We start from the raw sequence: 21,767 nt of genomic DNA on the forward strand, positions 1-21,767 counted from the left end.
CTGGGCTCAACTGGTGAAACTAATAAAGACTCGAGTAGCATCTTTCTTTTTCTAGAACACTGAGGGCTTCCTGTCAGCCACCCGCATACTGGGTGCTTGCAAATCTCTAGTTTCACAAGGAAGATATGAAAGCAGCAAATGAAAGATATGCTTATTTGGATAAAGAAGTTGGAGTCTCTGTAGATGGGAACCTAGGGCAGGTTAAAAAGGAGGAAAGACATGTTTTCTGACACAAGAGCTCAGGAAATGAAGAAACATCCATATACCTTCCCATGATAATGCCTGCCTCCTGCCAGAAAACCAAATAACATAAGTCCTGTTAAATATCATCCCTTCTCTTGCAAACCAAACATAGCATGGACATAGCACACATCTTGGCAGATCCCTAGACCAATTTCCTTTCACAGCAGGGTCCAGACCAGGCACACAAGTGTGAGAAGATGTCATTAAGGAAAATACCTTCGGTTTCAAGATGGAGATACATTCATGGAGCTTTATTGCAGCTGTTTCCCTCACCCAGATGAACCAATCATTTAAACTCGCAGTTCTTCCATTCTCAAGGTGACAACAGGTCAGTAACTCTAGAGGTTAAGTTGTTAAAAATCTCAGTTTTTATACAAATAGTGAAGGTGTTTGTTAAGAAAATTTTAACCTTGTAAATGGCACATGGTTCTGATAATTAAAACAGTTGCAAAGAGCATAAAGTGCAGCTGACTTATACATGAAGGATGCAAAGTAGATTCAAGTTACTTCTCAGATAGCACAATGATACAATGTTGAAACATAAAATTCCAGAGTAAAACACAATGATTTAAAGATACCAGTTGCAGAAATAAAACGATCTTAGCAGAAAAACATTACATTCTTGACCTTGGGTCTGGATACATTAAGTCTAAGCCCTATAGTTCTCCCCACTGAATGTTTCAGTGGTACCTCGGCCAACACAGATATGACCCAGTCCCATGGCTGACTTCACTTGTGCTTCTAGGAGCCCAGTGGGGACATATCCTCACCCACACAGCATTATTCTCCTATGAATTAGGGTCTACTCTTGATCATCTATTGGGGGATGGAGGAGGGTGGTGGTAGTTATGCAGAATGGCAGACTTCCTAAGACTTTTCAGCCTATTGTTAACAGAACAGAACTTGGTTACACAGTGGAAGGTAGCAGCACTCCTAACACTCCTCTCTTCCTCCCACTCGCTCTTGCCCACAGTCATCCCAGTTCCCCAATCCCGGCCTGCCATGGAGGTTTTGTAAAGGAGTGTCCAAGCACAAGATGTTAAGGGCTTATGACTCCCGTTCCCCACTGCCTTGTTTCTAACAGGACCCACTGGCTACTGCCAGCTTTGGGTCTAACTCCAGACTTTATTCTTTTTTTTTTTTTTTTTAAAGATTTTATTTATTTATTTGACAGACAGAGATCACAAGTAGGCAGAGAGGCAAGCAGAGAGGCAGACAGAGAGAGAGGAGGAAGCAGGCTCCCTGCTGAGCAGAGAGCCCGATGTGGGACTCGATCCCAGGACCCTGAGATCATGACCTGAGCCGAAGGCAGCGGCTTAACCCACTGAGCCACCCAGGCGCCCCCAGACTTTATTCTTGGTGAAGTCCTGTAGAACTGGCAATTGTGTGTTTATGGAGGTGGGTGTGGGGGCCCTCTCCATGGAATTGTTCAACCAAAGTGGTGCCTAAACCATGGCAGGAGGTAAAGAACAAGCAAGCGTGGGGAATACTGGGCCACAGGGGGGAACTCGGAATTCCAGGGATAATCACTCATCTCACCCCAGGTAGCTCAGTCTTTGCTCTGAAACTGATAAAATGCACAACTGAACAAGCAAAAACAAAATCCCAGCTCTGTGTAACCCCAAGAACGCTTTCAGTGACCCTGATGAGCTTACAAGGGAAATTCAGAAAGAAGGTCGGAGGGGAGCCTTCTCCAGGCTGAGCAGTGATAGTGATAAAGACCCTGGGACATGGATAGTGAGTATTCAGGAGAAAGAAACTGCCTAGGTCCGGGGCTGCAACTGATCCAGAGAACAGCCCCCTCACGGGCAGTTTTAGGTACCACTAAGTCCAGAGCCCTTGGATCTTTTCAAAAAATTAATCATGCCTTTCACTCAGAAGTTGGAGCTCACTCCCAGCCCTCATTTCCTACTGTTTAGTCTGATCTGGCTAAAAGGGTCAGGGCAGGTCCTTCACTAACATTCAGATCACTTAAGAAGAACTGTCCTCAAATTTGAGGCAATGGGTTCCTCCCTCAAGGGGCTAGGATTTTATGTTTCATTCTTAACCATGGGCTGTTTATGATAGTCCCAACTTCAAATTCCTACGTACACTGCCTCTCATTTCCAAGCATTTTTTAAAAAAAGAACAATCATATGTCATAACAGTTCAGAGTACATAAAAAATTTTTTTTTGTTATTCTAAGAAAATAAGACTACTAGCGAAAGGCTTTAGTTATGGTTAAAATAGGCCAGGTAACACTTTCCATAGTATGTATAGCAAGATTTGCCTAATACCTCTGTTTCTTTGGATAAAAATTACTTAGCTTCAGCATGTCTGTATATTCAAATTATAAAAAGCGCTAGTTATCACTAAATTTGTAGAACTCCATGACCAAATTCCCTACGTTAGTTAATACTCTTGGGGAACAAGGAAGAAACTTGATGTAAAGAACTGGCTGCAAACATTCACACGGAGTCATCCGGAAAAAGACGTTGTCTAGATCTGGACACTGCCCGCAAGTGATCTGGGCTCCAGGCTGAACTCATGTTATTCCATTCCGTTTTCCGAGGTGTTATAAGTGGGGCTATAATATCACCATCCTGTCAAGAAAAACCAGGAACAAAGAAAAGCCAGTTTTTATATCTCTGAGTGAAATCCTGATGTGCACCTATCCTCGTCTAACAGATAAATTGCTATTGCAATGTATTTTTTGCATATTGCAAAATGCCCCACAATTTTATTACTCTTGGGAAACCCCAGATTATATACATCCCCTGTGCTTGGGTCAAATTAGAAACACCACAGTCCTGAGCAGGTAAGAGCCTTTGTAGGAAAAGCTATCAGACCTACTCTTTTCTTTTTTTTTTTTTTTTTAAAGATTTTACTTATTTATTTGTCAGAGACAGGGAGAGCGAGAAAGCGAGCACAGGCAGGCAGAGGCAGAGGGAGAAGCAGGCTCCCTGCTGAGCAAGGAGCCCGATGTGGGACTCGATCCCAGGACACTGGGATCATGACTTGAGCCGAAGGCAGCTGCTTTACCAACTGAGCCTCCCAGGCGCCCCAGACCTACTCTTTTCAAAGAGGGCCAGAAGCTGGACACTGCGGAGTTCTGACTCCTCTCCCTTCATATACTTTTCACGAATGACAAATTCTGTTTTTCTTTTTTTGAAAATACCAATTACTTTTATTTCCTTATTTTATGTTGTTTTTTTAGGGAGAGAGAGAATCTTAAGCAGGCTCCACACCCAGCACAGAACCCAACATGGGGCTTGAGCTCATGACCCGAGATCATGACCTGAGCTGAAAATCAAGAGTCAGACACTTAACTGACTGAGCCACCCAGATGTCCCGTCTGGTTTTCCAGGAAGAAGAGGGACTTCACTGGATCCCAGCTCCTCTCTTGCCTAGTCCCCTCTGCAATAAAGGATACTCATATTTGGAAGAACTTTCTGGTTCAAAGTCAACATTATTTGCCTTCAAACTCATCTCTATTTCTATCAAGTGACCTTATTTCTACCCATTTTAACTTTGACTCTAGTGAATTTTATAAATACAAACTTGAATGTCACTCTCCCACTTAAAACACTTTAATTGACCAGCTGGGGCACCTGGGTGACTCAGTCAGTTAAGTGTCTGCCTTCTGTTCAGCTCAGGGTCCTGGGACTGAGCCCCGAATTGGGCTCTCTACTTGGTGGGAAGCCTGCTTCTCCCTCTCCCACTTCCTGTGTCTCTGTCAAATAAATAAATAAAATCTTAAAAAAAAAATCCAAAACCAAAAAACAACAACACCTTAATGGCTTCCATTGTTCTTGGCCTACAGGACTAGCAAAATCCCTTGGACCTCTCTCCTAAAGGGCTCATCCATATTCTGGCCTCCCCCTCCCCCACCCACCCAACGATTTTACCCAGCTGACTCCTCCTCATCCATCCTTCAGGTCCCAGCTTCTAAGTCCTTCTTAAAATAAGCCTTTTCCAACCAAACAAGTTGGCTCCCTTGGCTTAAGTTTCCTCCTTTTGGCCCCTCTAACACTGTGTGCCCTGCCCCAAAACACTTATTACCACACCACTACAATTGTTACTTACTTGTGTGCCCCAGCGAGAATGTGATCTGTGGGAACTATGTCTGTCTTAGGGACTGTTCCATCTCTGGTATCTAACATGGGACCTGGTAGAAATCCTCCTTCAATGAGTGAATGCATCTTTGTCTTAAAGGAGTTATTGCCAGATGGCTAAACTTTAGCAGCCTCTAGCCTCTTTACTTCTAGTCTCTCCAAGTTCCAATTCATCGGCTGCTAGTTTTCTTTCTTAATCGGTGGTTTACTTGGGTGCTACTCTACCTAAGACAGACACACTTCCTCATTCCCATGGGTCTCATTCTAGTTGGAGATAACAAACACAGAAGTAATGATGGCAGCACCTAAGGAAACTCTTGAATTTTCTCAATGATTCCTTCCCCACTGATCAGAAGTCTTTCCTAGCTGGTTATGCAAGGTTCTCCATAATCTAGTTCTCCCATTCAACCTCTCACCACTCAACAGTAGTAATTCTTGAGTCCACACAGTTGGTCTCCTTGTGGCCCCCAAACACACTCCACCTGTTCCAGTTTCACGCCATTGGGTTACTCCCATGAGCAACTACAGCCACCTTTTCTCCCTGCTACTCATTCAAACACAATCCAGCCCCCTGGACCCAGCAGAATGGCTTCTCCTTCAAAGGGTTTTCCTGACAGCTCTCTTAACTCTTAGAACTTGTAACCTAGAATTCTTAACTAACAGAACTCATCTGTATCATTCCTTCTGACACGTGATAAAATACCAATAACTGGGTTGCTCCCTCATTTTTGTTTCCTTCAGCACCTAGAGCATGGGGGTTGGGGGAAGGCAGATAAGGTGTTGTGGGAGAGCATACTGGGCTAGGAAGCAGAACATAGCTTCACTCCTGCCTGCCAAGTATTTCATTCAGACACCCACTCTCTGCGCCAGGCACCTGCTGTGTCCAGGTCAGTAAGGGACAACTTTAACAACAACCGCTGTAGGGTTGTCAGCGACAGCTTGGCTCTTCCTCCTTTCCACTGTCTTATTCTAGACAATTTAAATAGTTTACAGTTTGGGGAATGCTGAATTTTAAGTAATAAGTTAGAAAACTTATCTTCACTTGTATGTGGCCTTAAACAATTTATTCAGTTTTGGTAACCTTCTCTGAAAGATGACACTATGACTCATTTCCCAGGTAATTGGGAGGAGTGGAGACAACTGGTGAGGACATTATAAACTATCATTATAAACCAAACATTATGAAATATCACATGTTCACCATTTTGAACTTTTAGTATTAGGATAATAATGATAAACAGAGTACCCACTGGCAAGTGGTGTAGGAAGAAATCACTATTCAACATAAACATTTTAAAAGGAAAGCTTAAATTGGAAAAACGTTTTTTTCCCAAAACCATAATCAAGTGACTACAATTTAAATGAGAACTTTTCATCAGGCTCTCTGCTTGTCAGGGAGCCTGCTTCCTCCTCTCTGCCTGCCTCTCTGCCTACTTGTGATCTCTGTCTGTCAAATAAATAAAATCTTTAAAAATAAAAAAAATAAAAATATAAATGAGAACTTTTCAGAGGGAAGTAAAGATCTCTTTTGATTTTTACTTAAAAATAAAAAATTGCGCAAAACATGTGAATAATAAACCACCCACCTGTGGCTTGGTGAAGTCTCTGATTAAGCACCACTGAACGAAATGTTGGTGTGCAACATACAAGCTCCTTGTGTCAGTCTTCTTACAGTATACGCGAATTAGCTGCTCTGCAAATCTCTCTGGCAAAAGTTCTGAAACCTTTTCAAAGAAGAAAAGATTTCACTGTCATTTTGAATTCATACAATAAAGAGAGTTCAGCTGTTCCTAAGCTCCATTCTATTTGTTTTTTTAAGATCTTATTTATTTATTTGAGAGTGAGTGTAAGCGAGCAGGGAGATGGACAAGCAGACTCCCTGCTGAACACAGAGCCCAACATGGGGCACGATCCCAGGACTCTGGGATCATGACCTGAGCTGACAGCAGATGCTTAACTGACTAAGCTAATCAGGTGCTCCTGCTCCATTCTTTTTTTTTTTTTTTTAAGATTTTATTTATTTATTTGAGGGAGAATGAGTGAGAGAGAACATGAGAGAGAAGAAGGTCAGAGGGAGAAGCAGACTCCTCAAGGAGCTGGGAGCCCGATGCGGGACTGGATCCTGGAAGTCCAGGATCATGACCTGAGCCGAAGGCAGTCGCTCAACCAACTGAGCCACCCAGGCGCCCTCCCTGCTCCACTCTTGATGTTATATTAGGTCATGATCTCAGGGTCCCAGGATCGAGCCCTGAACTGGGTGGGCTCTCTGCTCGGCAGGGAGCCTGCTTCCTCCTCTCTCTGCCTGCCCCTCTGCCTGCTTGTGATCTCTGTCTGTCAAATAAATAAATAAAATCTTAAAAAAAAAAAACAAAAAAACCACCACACTCGGGTGCCTGGGTAGCTCAGTCAGTTAAGCATCTATCTGCCTTCGGCTCAGGTCATGATCCTAGGGTCCAGGGATCAAGCCCTGTGTTGCAGGGGGAGGTGGGGGGAGTGTCCCTGCTCAGTGGGAAGCCTGCTTCTCCCTCTGCCTCTGTCCCTCAGCTTATGCTCTCTCTGTCTCACTCTATCTCAAATAAATAAAATCGTTAAGCAAAACAAAACAAAAAAGCACCACATTCTTTTGCTGCTTTATCTCAATTATCATCCAAAGAAAAGGATTCAAGGTAGTTGTCATATAGCAAAATGACCCACAATTTTATGTCAACGAAAGACTAAAAATTTGTATTATGTAATTATATGTAGACCAGACTCTCATTAAAAGATATGCAAATAAGCACATTTAACTTTCATGACTTCAACAATACAACACTACTTCTCCATCAGATTTATAATCTAGCCTCTAAACCAAAAACAGTGCTTTCATCTATGTTCAGCAACAGGAAAAACTGGTGCTAAGACGGTCTAGTCTACACAAAAATCAGATATATTTAACTTTTTTGTAGATCTTATTTATTTGAGAGAGAGACAGAGAGAGACACAAGCGGGGGGAGAACAGACGGAGAAGCAGACTCCCTCCTGAGCAAAGAGTCCAACACAGGGCTTGATCCCATGACCCTGGGATCATGACCTGAGCAGAAGGCAGATACTTAACCAACTGAGTCACAAAGGGGCCCCAGTTTTTTAAGATTTTATTTATTCATTTATTTGAGAGAGAGACAAAGCATGTGCAAGAGTGGGGGAGGGACAGAGGCTGTGGCAGAGAAACTCAAGCAGACTACACTGGGCATGGAGCCCAATGTGGGGTTTGATCTCATGACTCCAAGACCATGACCTGAGCCAAAACCAAGAGCTGGGTGCTCAACCAACTGAGCCACCCAGGAACCGCCAGATATACTTTAATTTTAAAAATACATTTTTTAATTTATCATACACATTGACTTTAAGACCTAACCTGCATCTTGATTGCAGATTTATGGCGTGCCTGGGTGGCTCAGTGGGTTAAGCCTCTGCCTTCGAATTAGGTCATGATCTCAGGGTCCTGGGATTGAGCCCCACTTCAGGCTCTCTGCTCAGCAGGGAGCCTGCTTCCCCCTCTCTGCCTGCCTACTTGTGATCTCTCTGTCAAATAAATAAATTAAAATCTTTTAAAAAAATAAATAAAATAAAATGTGGATTTATCACAGATTTGCAAAATGTCACTATAGCTTATTTTACCCCTAAGTAGTTACCTGATCTTTAGTAATTCTGACTGCTTTGCTGAGGTCATGCTTAGAATAGAAGCGAACATGATCGATAGGATTCTGGTCTTCCATTCCATAATCCATGTTGATAACCTTAATAAAAGTAATAAATTAGTGATCACTCACATAATGGTGAGCATTAAATTCAGGGTTGTAGGAGCATCACAAGAAATGGAGCAGAGCTCTCTGGAGGTTCAGAAATAAGGCACTGATAAGGTAGCCCACAGTAGAATAAAAAGAAGTCTGGTGCATGTGCTATAGGGATTTGGTCTTGAAATTGGGATGGGGTACGGGAGGTATTTGTGCTTTCAACATAAGCAGGGTGTAAAGTCTATGCCTATGTGACAGCCACTGTGACAGGTACTACGGGTACAAGGAAGCTTGAAACAATCCCAGCCCCCACAGCATGTGCAGCCAGACTGAGGTTGAACAAACAATTATAAAAGTAATGATTGAACTACATTTGTTCTAAGAGCTACTAAAGAGAAGCAAAGGATGCTGTGAACCCTGGGAATGACGCAAGTTTTCCTGGAAAAGTGAACAGGCTTTAGTCCGGTCTATGCATATGTGAAGGAAACGAGTTCCAGGCAGAAGAAATAGCTCTGAGGGAGACAGGACTGCCATGGTCCACTGAGTTAAGTAACAGTGAAGTCACCGGGGAACTTGGAAGAATAGCTCTAATATGGTGATGGCAACAGACAAAGGGTTCAGGAGTAAATCAAAAATAAAAAAAAGAGAAGACAACTCTTAGAAGCTTGACTGTTAAAAGATGCAAGAGATAAGAATGTAGAGAGGAGCATCATACCTGGGAAAAGTAAAAGGGGCATTGGGGGCAACTTTTCAATGCATTAGACCCTAAAGAAGAGGAGAGGAGTGAGGAGTGTAACATTTGCTGTTTTCCTGAGATGAAAGTCTGTTTAACTGTTGACGGGATGTCAGAAAGAGAGGACGGAACGGATCCTGGGATTCCACAGAAATGCTAAGATGAATGGCTCTATGGTGTGCTACTCAATGTCATAGCCACTAGTCACAAGTGACTTTTTAATTTCAAAGTCTTTAACATTAAATAAAATAAAAAATTTAGTTACTCAGTTGCAGTAGTAACATTTCCAGTGCTTAACAGCTGTGTGTAGCTAGTGGCTACCAAAATGGACAGCACAATTATAGACCATTTCCAGCATCACGGAAAGTTCTATCAGACAGCCCTGATCTAGAACACAACTAAACGATTACTCTTAGCCTTTGATAAGAAGAGACATTTCCCCACTACTGGAAGGCTGAACACAGTGGCAGATGGAAGCTTATTCAGTGGTGTAGGTTGAGAGAGTTCCTATCCAATGGCCTGTATTTTATCTCTGAAATAAGGGCCAAAGTGGGATTAGTCCCAGAGGGGTGAATAAAGCTGTGGGCAGGGAACAGGGCTGAGGTCTGAGAAGAGTGGAGATGGTTTGAAACTGTCATTATGGAGACCAGAAAATTGCACTATGTCTACCAGAAGTTCAGAGGGCCCTAGTAAGGTTAGGGACTATGAACTGCCATTCAGTCCTTTGCTGAGTAGAAGCAAAGAAAGGCAAGAGAGTTGAGGATAACTGTAAAAAATGACTGAATCCATTAGAGAATCAAAGAATGAGAGAGAAGTAGAGATAAAAGGTCACTGACAAGTTGGAAGGAAGTGAGGAGGCAATAAACTAGAGGTCTTAAAGAGCAAGGAACAAGCACATAAGGAAGAAGGGGGTTTGAGGATGGAGACAGGATGCTTAAAAATCAAATGTCAGTAAGGTTCAGAATATAATCTGCTGAGTGCTGGCCGAGGTGGAGTGGGTAAGGTCACTGAGGATAAGGATGAAGAGAACAATCAGAATTGGCCGGCCTTGAAATCACCAAGGACCACTGCAGGAACTGGAAAGGGAGAAAGGCTCTAAACCAAGCCAAAATCTTCAACCAAGAGGATAGCAGGTTGGGAGAGGCTGGTCTCAGAGGAACAGGGATCTTGCATATGGTCTTGAAGTGATACTAGGGAACAAGAGGACTGATGAACAGAAAGGCCTCCTGACCCAGAGGAATATGCTTTTCCTGAAGGGGCTACAGAAGCATCAGGCTCTCAGGAACAGCTGGGTTGCAGCAAGGGCGAAGAGAGTCAACTAAGGGCTAAGTTCCAGGCAAGTGTGTTAATTATGGAGTGGGAGGGCTCCCTGGACAGGTCTGGGAGAAAGGCAGGATAAGGAAATAAGAGAGGAAAAAAAATAGAGTAATGGGGTGATGGTGGCAGAGAAAAGAACGGACAGTAAGAGGAGCTTTTCCTGGGACTGTTCCTTAAGAAAACAAACCAAAAAATGGTCTATGAGGTTTGAGAGCTGTCCTGGCAGTACCCTATGAGAGAAAAGTAGACATTTGAGATCCAGCTGTGGTCCTGAAGTCAGACCAGAGGTATGTCTCCCAAAATGTGTGTGTTACTGGCTTTAAGACCTGCAGCGAGTGTTCTGCACCCCTTTACGTGGGAGGGAGCAACTGTTCAGTCTGCCCGTGAACCCAGGGCTGGCGTTATGGTAGGCTTCTCTCCTGGGCGTTATTTCATGTGGGGAGGGACCCAATGTAGCCTTGACATTGTTAAACATCATGGTAAGGTATACACATAAATCAAATTTCAGCAACTTTCAGAAATGCCACAAGCTCTTTGCTATTTATTTCCTTGCTTTTAGACTAGAAATAAAAGGCAATTCCTATTTTCTCCAAAACATATATAAACTAGAAATTCCTCCTTAAAGCAGATTTGATAAAATGGTTATCTTTCCAGAAGGGCAATACTATAACAGTTGGCATTCCCATTCTTAATGAAGGACTCAAGAGCAAAAAAAGGAACTACAGATCCGCAATTATGAATCTTTCATTCTAAATAGCAAAATTAAGTTTTATAGCCCATTAAGTAACCATAAAAGTTACTACTACACATGGTCTTAAAAGGAGGCACATATAGTAAAATGTACCACATGAATATTTCACGCTGTCAAACTAATATTGAGAGGCTAATACATAATAAGACATTTAATTAGCAATTTTAATTGCATTCTCAGAATATAAAAGGCTTTACCCATCTTAACCCCATCTTTACCCATCTCTTTCTCTGATTATGAAACTCTTCTACCATAGTCACTGTAAAAAAAAAAAAAGTACCAAAAAAAAAGTACCTGCAATTCCACCACCCACGTAGAAACAATGTTAACATTTTACCAATACATCCAAATTTTTTTCAGTGTGCTCTCTATAAACATACGTGTATATACATTTAAAGAAACAAAAACAAAATCATTCTGAATGCATTGCTTTTTCAGTTATAAATACCTTTCCATGTTAAAAACAACTTTTAATGTTTGCATTATTCCACTGTATTTCCTATTGAGAGATATATCCTTTCCCCTCCTTATTCCCTCCTTATTTTATACTATAATAATAACACAATATATAGATGTGTGCTTTTTTTTTTCTTCCCAAAACTAATTATTTTCTTACAACAAATACTTAGAATGAAATTGTTGGGTTGGTTAACACTGACCCTAATTTGGTCTCCTGTATCAATTTACATTCCCGTTTTCACATACCTTTATCATAACAAACCCTTACACAATGTTTTGTTCTTACATGTCTGATAGTTAAAAAAAGCTCTCACTGCTCCATCAGTTTGCCTTTAGGTTAAAGCAAGCTTAATCACGTGTGTGCTGTCTTCTTCTATGATTCTTCCAGTACTTTTGAGCCTATATTCATTAGCAGACGGCACTTCAAGAGAAAAACCAGGAGGTCAGGGATTGACTAGGATCGTGCACTTAGCTGAAGGCAAGGCAGACCCTCAAGTAAAGCACTGAGGGCAAGGGTGGGCATGTGAGAGCACAGGGAAAACATTTGTGAGAGTAAGTTCTTTCAGAATCTCAGAAACTTAGAAATTCAGAAAATCCCTTTATTATGGTGTAATTTCATCTAATGAAACAGGAAACTGTAGCTTGATCTGCAGATGAGAGGTATTTGAACCCCCCAGCCAAGTGACTAGACTGGGTCCAAGGACAATTCACTTATTGTATCCCTTGGTAAAGACAGGCTGTGGAGAGATCACTCTTCACCAAAGATGCATCAACAAGAAAACAGCAAATGAGAGGCTTATGGGAAAAAAAAAACAAAAACACATGGGCAATACTATACCAAGATTTCAGAGGAGTAGAACTCTGAGAAGCAGCTACTGTAAGAAACAAAAGACAATGTGACAAAGCCATTTGATAGTCTTGTTAGGATACAAGACACAACAGCCTCTATGAAGGAGTTGAAGTCTTTTTCCTTTGTGTGCACACACAATTTTAAAAAATAATTGGCATAGATTACTTTTGTGATCAAGAAAACATTAAAAAATCAACATACGCAATGTTCTGTTACCCACATACCACAATTAACTGACTACTGTTGATTTTTTGAGATCCCAGGTAATTCTCTTCCTTCCTTCTATTTTTCTGTATTTTTCAAATTTTCTTTAATGAACATGTACCTCTATTATAATGGAACTGGGGAGGATTTACCTTAAAAATTTTTCTTTACTTAGTATATTCTCCGGCTAACTACTTACATCCACTATTAAATCTTCAGCCTTCAGTTCAAATTCCGGCAATATGTCGGGTTTAGCATCAGCAATTTCCTTTGGAAGGTCTTTATAGTCTTCCTAGAAAAGACAACACTCCTCATGTTAGAACCCCAGTTTTTCATCATCAAGTGTTTATGCCACAAAAGGTTCCCTCTCCGAAAATGGCACGTTAACCAGGAAAGTGGGTAGAGATAGCCTTAATAAATACATGGTTTCTGCTTCTGCCATCCTTCAAACAAACCACAATGGAATGATTCTAACAAAATTTTCATATGAAAAAAAAAATGGGGCATTGGCTTATTAGTAAAATAAGAGGAACATGTTATGAGGCAGGGTGTGGTTATCAGTATGGCTCAGGTTACTGGCTTTCTGGCAAAGAAAAAAAACCCTCCACAAGCAAGAGGGGAAAACAGATAAAGATATTTGGCAGGCACCATCTGGGAGAACCTGATATAGAGTGAATGAAGAAATTATGAACAGCAGGTCCTTAGAGTTTCCGTGAAGCTCATGTAGATACCATATTTTGAGGCCCCATTTTCTTGCCACTGGATCTAGCCAAAATTTTGCACGCCCCCCCAACCCCCACCCTGACTTCCAGGATGAAAGAGTAAAGGTTTGGACTAAGTCAGACTTTGAATACTAACTGTACTTCTATAGGCAAGTTATTTAATCTCCCCTAAGCCTCACTTCCTTCATCTACAGGACAGACCAAAGAATAAGTTATTTATGAGAAGATTAAGTAAAAATGAATGTAAAGCACTTAGAACAGAGTTGTGGTATTATGATGGGTTAATGGTTTCCTCTTGGAGGACAAATGGAAGAGAGAGACCTTTCACTACTGGAAAGGTGTTTGACAACTTAACTTACCCTTTTAATTTTTATTTTTCCCTGTGGCTTAGTCTCACCCACAAACTTATATAGATGACGGTATTCAATTTTTTTTAAAATCTCTCGTGCTTCATCCAGTTTGGGATCAGAAGAATATAAAATCTCCAGAAAAATGTTATCTGCCAATTTGATAAAACTTTAGTTAGCTTAAGATGAAAAAAAAAAAAAAGGTTTAAGAAGACTCATATACTACTGTACTTCTAGAATGATTTCAAGTGGATGTTTACAAATGTAAGCACAGTAGAACATTTGAAGTCTTGGATTTGCTTCACCATAATCTAGTGAATGGGAGAGGGTAGAGATGAAGCAAGACTTTACTGGAGTTGATGGCTTAAGGCTGGGTGATGGGTAAATAGGGGTGTATCAATTTGTTGTTGTGTTTCATTTTCTTCAAGAGAATGTTATTTAAGTAATTTTAAGGGGCGCCTGGGTGGCTCACTGGGTTAAGCCTCTGCCTTCGGCTCAGGTCATGATCTCAGGGTTCAGGGATCGAGCCCCACATCAGACTCTCTGCTCAGCAGGGAGCCTGTTTCCCTCCCTCTCTCTCTGCCTGCCTCTCTGCCCACTTGTGATCTCTGTTTGACAAATAAATAAATAAATAAAACCCTTAAGTAATTATAAAATTATGTCTGACATCTGTTTCAAAACAGTGCAGTATTTTACAGGAGTAGCTGGATAGAGAAGATGACACAAAATCACTGTGTCGATAATTGTTGCAGCTAAGTGATGGTAGGCGGAATTTGTAAATTTCATAATAAAAGGTTTTATAAAGTTCCATTCCATGATAAAAGCAGAAGGTAGTTCTTTTTTACTTTTAAGATTATATTTTAGGGACACATGGTTGGCTCAGTGGGTTAAAGTCTGCCTTCGGCTTGGGTCATGATCCCAGGTCTTGGGATCGAGTCCCGCATGGGGCTCTCTGCTTGGCAGGGAGCCTGATTCCGCACCCCCGCCTTTGTCTGTCAAATAAATAAATAAAATCTTTTAAAAAAAAGATTCTATTTTATTTTTTAAGATTTTATTTTTGGGGTGCATTGATGGCTCAGTCAGTTATACATCTGACTCCAACTCTTAGTTTCAGCTCAGGTAATGATCCTCAGGATCATGGGATAGAGCCCAGCGTCATCGGGCTCTTTACTAACCAGAGAGTCTGCTTCTCTCCCTCTGCCTCTCCCCCTCCACTTGTACTCTCTCTCTCTAAAATAATTAAAAAAAAAAAAAAAAAAAAAAGATTTTAAGTAATCTCTACACCTACTGTGGGGCTCAAACTTACAACCCTGAGATCAAGAGTCTCATTCCCTACTGAGTCAGCCAGGAACCCCAGAAGTTAGTTCTTTTTCCTTTCTTTTATTCCTTCAACTTTTTACTTTGAAAAGTTTCAAAATAAGATAGCTTTTGCCTAAATCCATCAACTGTTAACATTTTTCTACATATGCATATGCTGTGTATGTGTACACACAATATTTTTGCACATTCAATTTTTTTTTAAAAGATTTTATTTATTTATTTGACAGACAGAGATCACAAGTAGGCAGAGAGGCAGGCAGAGAGAGGAGAAAGCAGGCTCCCTGCTGAGAAGAGAGCCCGATGTGGGGCTCCATCCCAGGACCCTGGGATCATGACCTGAGCCGAAGGCAGAGGCTTTAACCCACTGATCCACCCAGGCGCCCCACACATTCAAATTTTTGATGAAATATTTGAAGATTACGGACATCAAGACCCTTCACTCCTAAATACTTCTGCATGCATCTCCCAAGAACAGGAACATTCTCCTATACAACCACTATCAAGTGCCAAAAAATTACAGACTGATATAAAAATAACAAGTCTATAGTTGAATTGCTTAATTGTTAAAATAATGCAATCTATGCATTTATGTTGCTGAATAGAGAAACCAATCAAGCATTATGGATGACATTAGTTGTCATATTCTTTAGTCTCCTTTAATCTAGAACTAGAATAATTCCTCTGACTTGTTTCATGATGTTGACATTTTAGAAAAGTTCAGACACTCATTTTGGGCAATGTCCCATACTTCGAATTCATCTGTTTCTTTATCATTAGATTTAGGTTAAACACTCTTGTCAAGAACACTATGTAAGGGATGTGCCTGGGTCAATGCAACAGGAATCACATAATGAGATGCTACCATTATTGGTTGTTAAATTTCAACAGCTGGCTAAGGCAATAATCCAGCTTTCTCTATTATAAATGTACTTTTCCATTTGCAATTAACAAATAATCCACAGGGTAATATTCTGAGACTGTATGATTATCCCTATAAGGTTTCAACCAATGGTTTAACATTAACTGGTAATCTCTGACTGACTCAATTATTGCATTTTGCAAAATGAGTTTTACTAAAGATGCTTTTTCTTGGCAAAATAAAATATTAACAGCCTGTCATTTACCTCACTGATGTGTATATATTCCTCCCCAATTGATCTATGGTTAACACATTCCTCACTCTCTCAGTGAGACATCTTTCTCATCAAGACATCTTTCCATGTATAGTTTTCATTATTTCTTCACATACTATTATATACAGTTTGAAAAACAGCAATTTTACTTTAACATAATAAAACTGCACTTTTCTAATCCATGCCTTTAGCAGCCCTGTTCCCAGTTGAATTAATGGAATGCTTCTGCCATCACAGGATCTCACTTCTTTTTATTTATTTATTTTTTAACTAATCTCTGCACCCAACGTGGGGCTCAAACTCAAAGCCCTAAAATCAAGAGTGATGTGCTCCACTGAGTGAGCTAGCCAGGTGCCCCAAAATCTCACTTCTTGAAAGCCTACCGGGGCACCTGGGTGGCTCAGCTGTTAAGCATTTGCCTTCAGCTCAGGTCATGATCCTGGGGTCCTGGGATCAAGCCCCGAATTGGGCTCTCTGCTCAGGATACGTCTTCCTCTCCCACTTCCCCTGCTTGTGTTCCCTCTCTCACTGTGTCTCTCTCTGTCAAATAAATAAATAAAATCTTAAAAAAAAAAAAAAAAAAAAAGCTGGGGCACCTGAATGGTTCAGTGTGTTAAAGCCTCTGCCTTCCACTCAGGTCATGATCCCAGTGTCCAGGGATCGAGCCCCACCTCAGGCTCTCTGCTCCTTGGGGAGCCTGCTTCCTCCTCTCTCTGTCTCTTCTCTCTGCCTGCCTCTCTGCTTACTTGTGGTCTCTGTTAAATAAATAAAATCTTCAAAAAAAAAAGGGGGGGGGTGCCTGGGTGACTCAGTGCGTTAAAGCCTCTGCCTTCAGCTTAGGTCATGATCTCAGGGTCCTGGGATCAAGCCCCGCATCAGGCTCTCTGCTCAGCAGGGAGCCTGCTTCCTCCTCTCTTTCTGCCTGCCTCTCTGCCTACTTGTGATCTCTGTCAAATAAATAAATAAAATCTTAAAAAAACAAAAACAATAAAAGCCTACTTAATCCCCAAGATGCATCTCAAAAGCACCTCACTATGAAATCTTCCTTAATCCAACAAAACTAGAGACATAATTCCTCCTTCCTTTGAACCCCACAGAATTTTATTGATGTATTTCTTATGGCTTTTACCTTATTCTTATAAGGTACAGGCTTTTAGGTGGACTTACATTTCCATTTCTGTTGGGTAAGCAGGTAGAAGAGGAATTATTGGATGATAGGATAAATATACATTTTTATGAAAATGCTGAACTTTTTCAAAGTGGCTGTACCATTTGCATTCCCACTAACCATGTGAAAAAACTCTATTTGTTCCACATACTTGTGTTCAGAAAAGGGTCATGTATAAAAGTTAATGCTTGTATGTTAAACTGAATAATGATATAGCACTCTAAAATAGTATAAGCAACATTCAACTTTGGAATCAGAAGACTTGAGTTTAGCTTTGCCGTTTATTAGGATAAGTTGCTTTCCTTCACTTGGCTTCTGTTTCCTCATTTGAGCAGGGTTTTTTGTTTCTTGTTTTTTGTTTAAAGATTTTATTTGTTAGAGTGGGAGAGAAAGAGAGAACACAAGCACGGGGAGCAACAGGCAGAAGGAGAAGCAGGCTCCCCACTGAGTAGGGAACTTGATGCAGGACTTGATCCCAGGACCCTGGGATCATGACCCGAGTTGAAGGTGGACACTTAAGCAATAGCCACCCAAGTGTCCCTTGAGGAATTTTTTTGTTTTTAAGATTTATTTATTTATTTATTTGACAGAGAGAGAGAGAGAGAGAGAGAGAGAGAGAGAGAGAAAGAGACAGGGAAAAAGGGAACACAAGCAGGGGGAGTGTGAGAGGGAGAAGCAGGCTTCCTTCTGAGCAGGGAGCCCGATTCGGGGTTTGATCCCAGGACCCTGGAATCATGACCTGAGCTGAAGACAGAGGCTTAACCAACCAAGCCACCCAGGCATCCCTCCTTTGAGGAGTTTTAAGTAGATGATCTCTAAGGTCCTTCTAAGTTTAGCATTCTATCATTCCAATTTAGTTAAGGGATTTTGGGATAAGGGGGCTTGCAGAGGAAGGAAGGGAAGTAAGGTCCACCTATTGCCTAGAAATACTGAGTGATAAAGACTAATGTAAGAAAACGGTTACCTAAGACAGTAGTCATAACATTTGCAATGCTTAAGAGAGCCAACTTCCATGTAAGCTGAAACATTTATAGGAATATTTATAGCAACATTTATAAATAGGAATTTAGGAAGCAGAGAGGAAAGATAAACTATGGCATATTCATACAATGAATTATTGCTCAGCAATAAAAAGGAATAAACTCCTGATACATGCAATCTGGATGAATCTCAAGTATATAACATTGAGTAAAAAGAAGCCCTACAGAGAGGAGTGCACACTGTATGATTCTACTTATATAAACGTCTAGAACAGGGGCTGGCTCAGTCAGAAGAGCATGTGGCTCTTGCTCTCACGGTCATGAGTTTAAGCCCCATGTTGGGTATAGAGATTACTAAAAATAAATAAACTTTTAAAAAAAGTCTAGAATTGGCAAGTTGTGGTTGTTTCTGGGGGGTGAAGCAGGGTAAGAACTAACTGGGAAGAAGCATGAGGGAACGTTCTAAGGAGAAGATAATGTTCTGTATCTTGCATTTGTCAAAACATTAGCAAATGTACGTAAGATTCGTACGTTTATACAAATTGCATGTGAATTTTACATCAGAAGAAAAAAATCTATAAATAATTGTTGAACTTTAGTTAATCTGCATGCTAAGAGAGTTAAGGTAAAGTGTAGTGGTATCTGCAATTTTTTTTTAAAGATTTTATTTATTTATTTGACAGACAGAGATCACAAGCAGGCAGAGGGGCAGGCAGAGAGAGAGGAGGAAGCAGGCTCCCTGCCGAGCAGAGAGCCCGATGTGGGGCTCGATCCCAGGACCCTGAGATCATGACCTGAGCCGAAGGCAGAGGCTTTAACCCACTGAGCCACCCAGGAGCTCCTGCAATTTTTTTTTTTTAAAGATTTTATTTATTTGACAGGGAGAGAAATCACAAGCACAGGGAGTGGCAGGCAGAGGGAAAGGAAGAAGAAGGCTTCCCATGCAGCAGGGAGTCTGATGCAGGGCTTGATCCCAGGTCTGTGGGATCATGACCTGAGCTGAAGGCAGCTGCTAAACTGACTGAGCCACCCAATTGCCCCATGCAATTTATTTTAAAATAACATCAAAATTGGGGCACCTGGACAGCTCAGTTGATTGAGCGTCTAACTCTTGGTTTCAGCTCATGTCATGATCTCAGGGTCCTGGGATCAAGCCCCATGTTAGGCTCTGCACCCAACAGAGAGTTTGCTGAAGATCCCCACTCCCCTCATGTGTGCTTGTACATGCTCTCTCTCTCCCTAAAAAGAAATAAATAACTCTTTTTAAAAATAAAAAGAAAAAACTTCACAATGCATCAAAATTAAGATGGATTAATAAGATGGACAGATGGAGGGTAACTTGCATAAGTAATAAAGCAAGTTCAGTAAATGCTAGAATTTACGGGGTGAGTGTACAAGTGTTCACTGTAAAATTCTTTCAACACTGTTGTATGTCTTCAACACTTCCCAATAAGTGGAAAAAATCCTAAAAAATCAAAAAATAAGAACCGGAAACTTTTATTTTATCTTATTTTAAAGATTATTTATTTATTTATTTGAGAGAGAGATAGTGAGCACAAGCAGGCAGAGCAGCAGACAGAGGGAGAGGGACAAGTAGGCTCCCCACTGAGCAGAGAGCCCAATGTGAGACTCGATCTAGGACCCTAGGATCATGACCTGAGCCGAAGGCAGTCACTTAACCGACTGAGCAACCCAGGTGCCCTAAGAACTGGAAAGTTTTAGATAAAGTAAATTGACTTTTAGAAAAGCAACAAAGGTAATGAAGGCTCACATGGTCCTTATTCCTTCCAGGTCATGTAGCTAAGGCCAATGAGGATTATAGGATGGCTCTGAAGAGTATGTAAGAAAGATAAGATTATCCTTGTCTCAAATGATGACAGCTGCAAAGTCCATATGCTTGTTCTCCAATATTCTGGCCAATAAAGCACAAAAATGTGACCTAATATTCTGTCTGCCATTTTTGACATTAACACAATATCCAAGAGCATAATCAGTGGACTCATCTCACTGAAGAGGGTAAAAGCGAGTTTGGGCATTAGAGAACCTTCATGGAGAGTGACAGCTATGTATAATCATGTGGTAAGATCACATTAAACTGTATACTTTATGGTTTTTCAGTTAACCCAGAAGTGCATAAAATCCCCAATTCATTTCTTTTCAGCAAGACATAGTAGAAACGTAATATAATGTTACAGAATAAATTGTTAGATTGGCTTCTGATTAAGACTGAAGATGACCTTTTTTTTTTTTTTTTTTTTTTGCCTCTGCCTTCAGCTCAGGTCATGATCCCAGGGTCCCCTCACTTTTAATTTCTGATTTACTTATGATTGGAAAATGACTAAAAAGTTACAAGTATAATAGGGACTCTGTATTACCTACATGCATATTTTGAAAGAATAATACATATAACTTTTTAATTTAAATTTTGTTTCTCTTGATTATATTTACTGAAATATATGTTTAAGTCTGTCAAACTCAATACTAAATGCTTGGGCTTGTATTTTGTATGTCCTGCCCCAACCCTCCACACCATTTCATTTCACTGGTAATTCATTTTTACTGTTCTACAAAAGTATCTAATCTGCAAATGGTTGGAAAGGAAGAACACTGGTTCTTCAAAGACAGTTTCAGAGTAACGGGTGTGGGTCTCATTCTGGCAGTGCGCTGCAGACAGAATCGAATAGTGATGGAACAGGGGCACCTGGGTGGCTCATTGGGTTAAAGCTTCTACCTTTAGCTCAGGTCATGATCCCAGGGTCCTGGGATCAAGCTCCCCATAAGGGCTCTCTGCTCAGCAGGAAGCCTGCTTTCCTTCCTCTCTCACTGCCTGCCTCTCTGCCTACTTGTGATCTCTGTCAAATAAACAAATAAAATCTTAAAAAAAAAAAAAAAAAAAGGCAACAGAACAGCAGTAGTATCACACAGAAAGCCCAGAGAAAGGGATTTTGGCTGTCTTAGGCCACCGAGCTTGAGTTGCTTTTGCTCATCTTAAGACTCTCCAGCTTTTCCAGTGATTCTACGAGCTATGTGACTGCATTCTAACTTTTTAAACAGAGTCAGTTTCGTGATATGCAACTGGTACAAACTTTTTGGTCTACTCCTTTTGGTTTGCTCATCTTTATTGCTCAGTCTGCACTTCCCCACATGGAAGAACCAGCTGCAACTTCTTCACCTCCCCCTTCCCACCCTAAGCTGCAGGTTTCATTTCTGCTGAAGTGTGGCAAAATGTTCCTGGTTCCCTGTGTTTTACAACAAAAATAATGTTAAAAGGGCAAATCTCCTATTAGTCCAGCTGTAAAGTTAAATAATAGTAAATATTGGGTACTTACCTGCCAAGTACTATATATTAGGTGTTATGCCTCATTTGAATACTACAACAAAACTGTATGCGAGATAACAATACTCACATTTTATAGATGAGGAAACTAAGGGTCAGAGAGGTTAAATAACTTTATCGAGGTTATATGGTTAAAATCGCTTCTCAATTTTGGAATCGAGATAAAACTCGATTCCAAAAGCATATAATCACTTGAGAAGCTAAAGATATTAGAATGTTTAGAAAATAACCCACTCAGGGTGCTTGGGTGGCTCAGTGGGTTAAGCCTCTGCCTTCGGCTCAGGTCATGATCTCAGGGTCCTGGGATCGAGTCCCGCATCGGGCTCTCTACTCAGC

General features: G+C 40.9%; 1 protein-coding gene across 4 annotated transcripts in view; it reads right to left on the minus strand.

Annotated features, from left to right (window-relative positions):
* Positions 1-465: 465 nt before the first annotated feature.
* Positions 466-21,767, minus strand: part of SAMHD1 (SAM and HD domain containing deoxynucleoside triphosphate triphosphohydrolase 1) — a 59,174-nt gene continuing 37,872 nt past the window's right edge. For 3 of the 4 annotated variants that reach the window (XM_082746247.1, XM_082746249.1, XM_082746248.1), the window contains 6 exons: positions 13,506-13,645; positions 12,624-12,716; positions 8,009-8,113; positions 5,924-6,061; positions 1,593-2,825; positions 466-1,366 (listed from right to left, as the gene is read on the minus strand). In XM_082746247.1, coding sequence (XP_082602373.1) covers positions 2,691-2,825; positions 5,924-6,061; positions 8,009-8,113; positions 12,624-12,716; positions 13,506-13,645 — 611 coding nt within the window. In that variant the 3' untranslated portion in view covers positions 466-1,366; positions 1,593-2,690. Of the gene's footprint in view, positions 1,367-1,592; positions 2,826-5,923; positions 6,062-8,008; positions 8,114-12,461; positions 12,717-13,505; positions 13,646-21,767 lie in introns of all 4 variants that reach the window. The other variant, XM_082746250.1, reaches the window with a different exon arrangement.

Source organism: Mustela nivalis (genome assembly GCF_964662115.1).
Source record: "Mustela nivalis genome assembly, chromosome: 8".
Taxonomy (NCBI): domain Eukaryota; kingdom Metazoa; phylum Chordata; class Mammalia; order Carnivora; family Mustelidae; genus Mustela; species Mustela nivalis.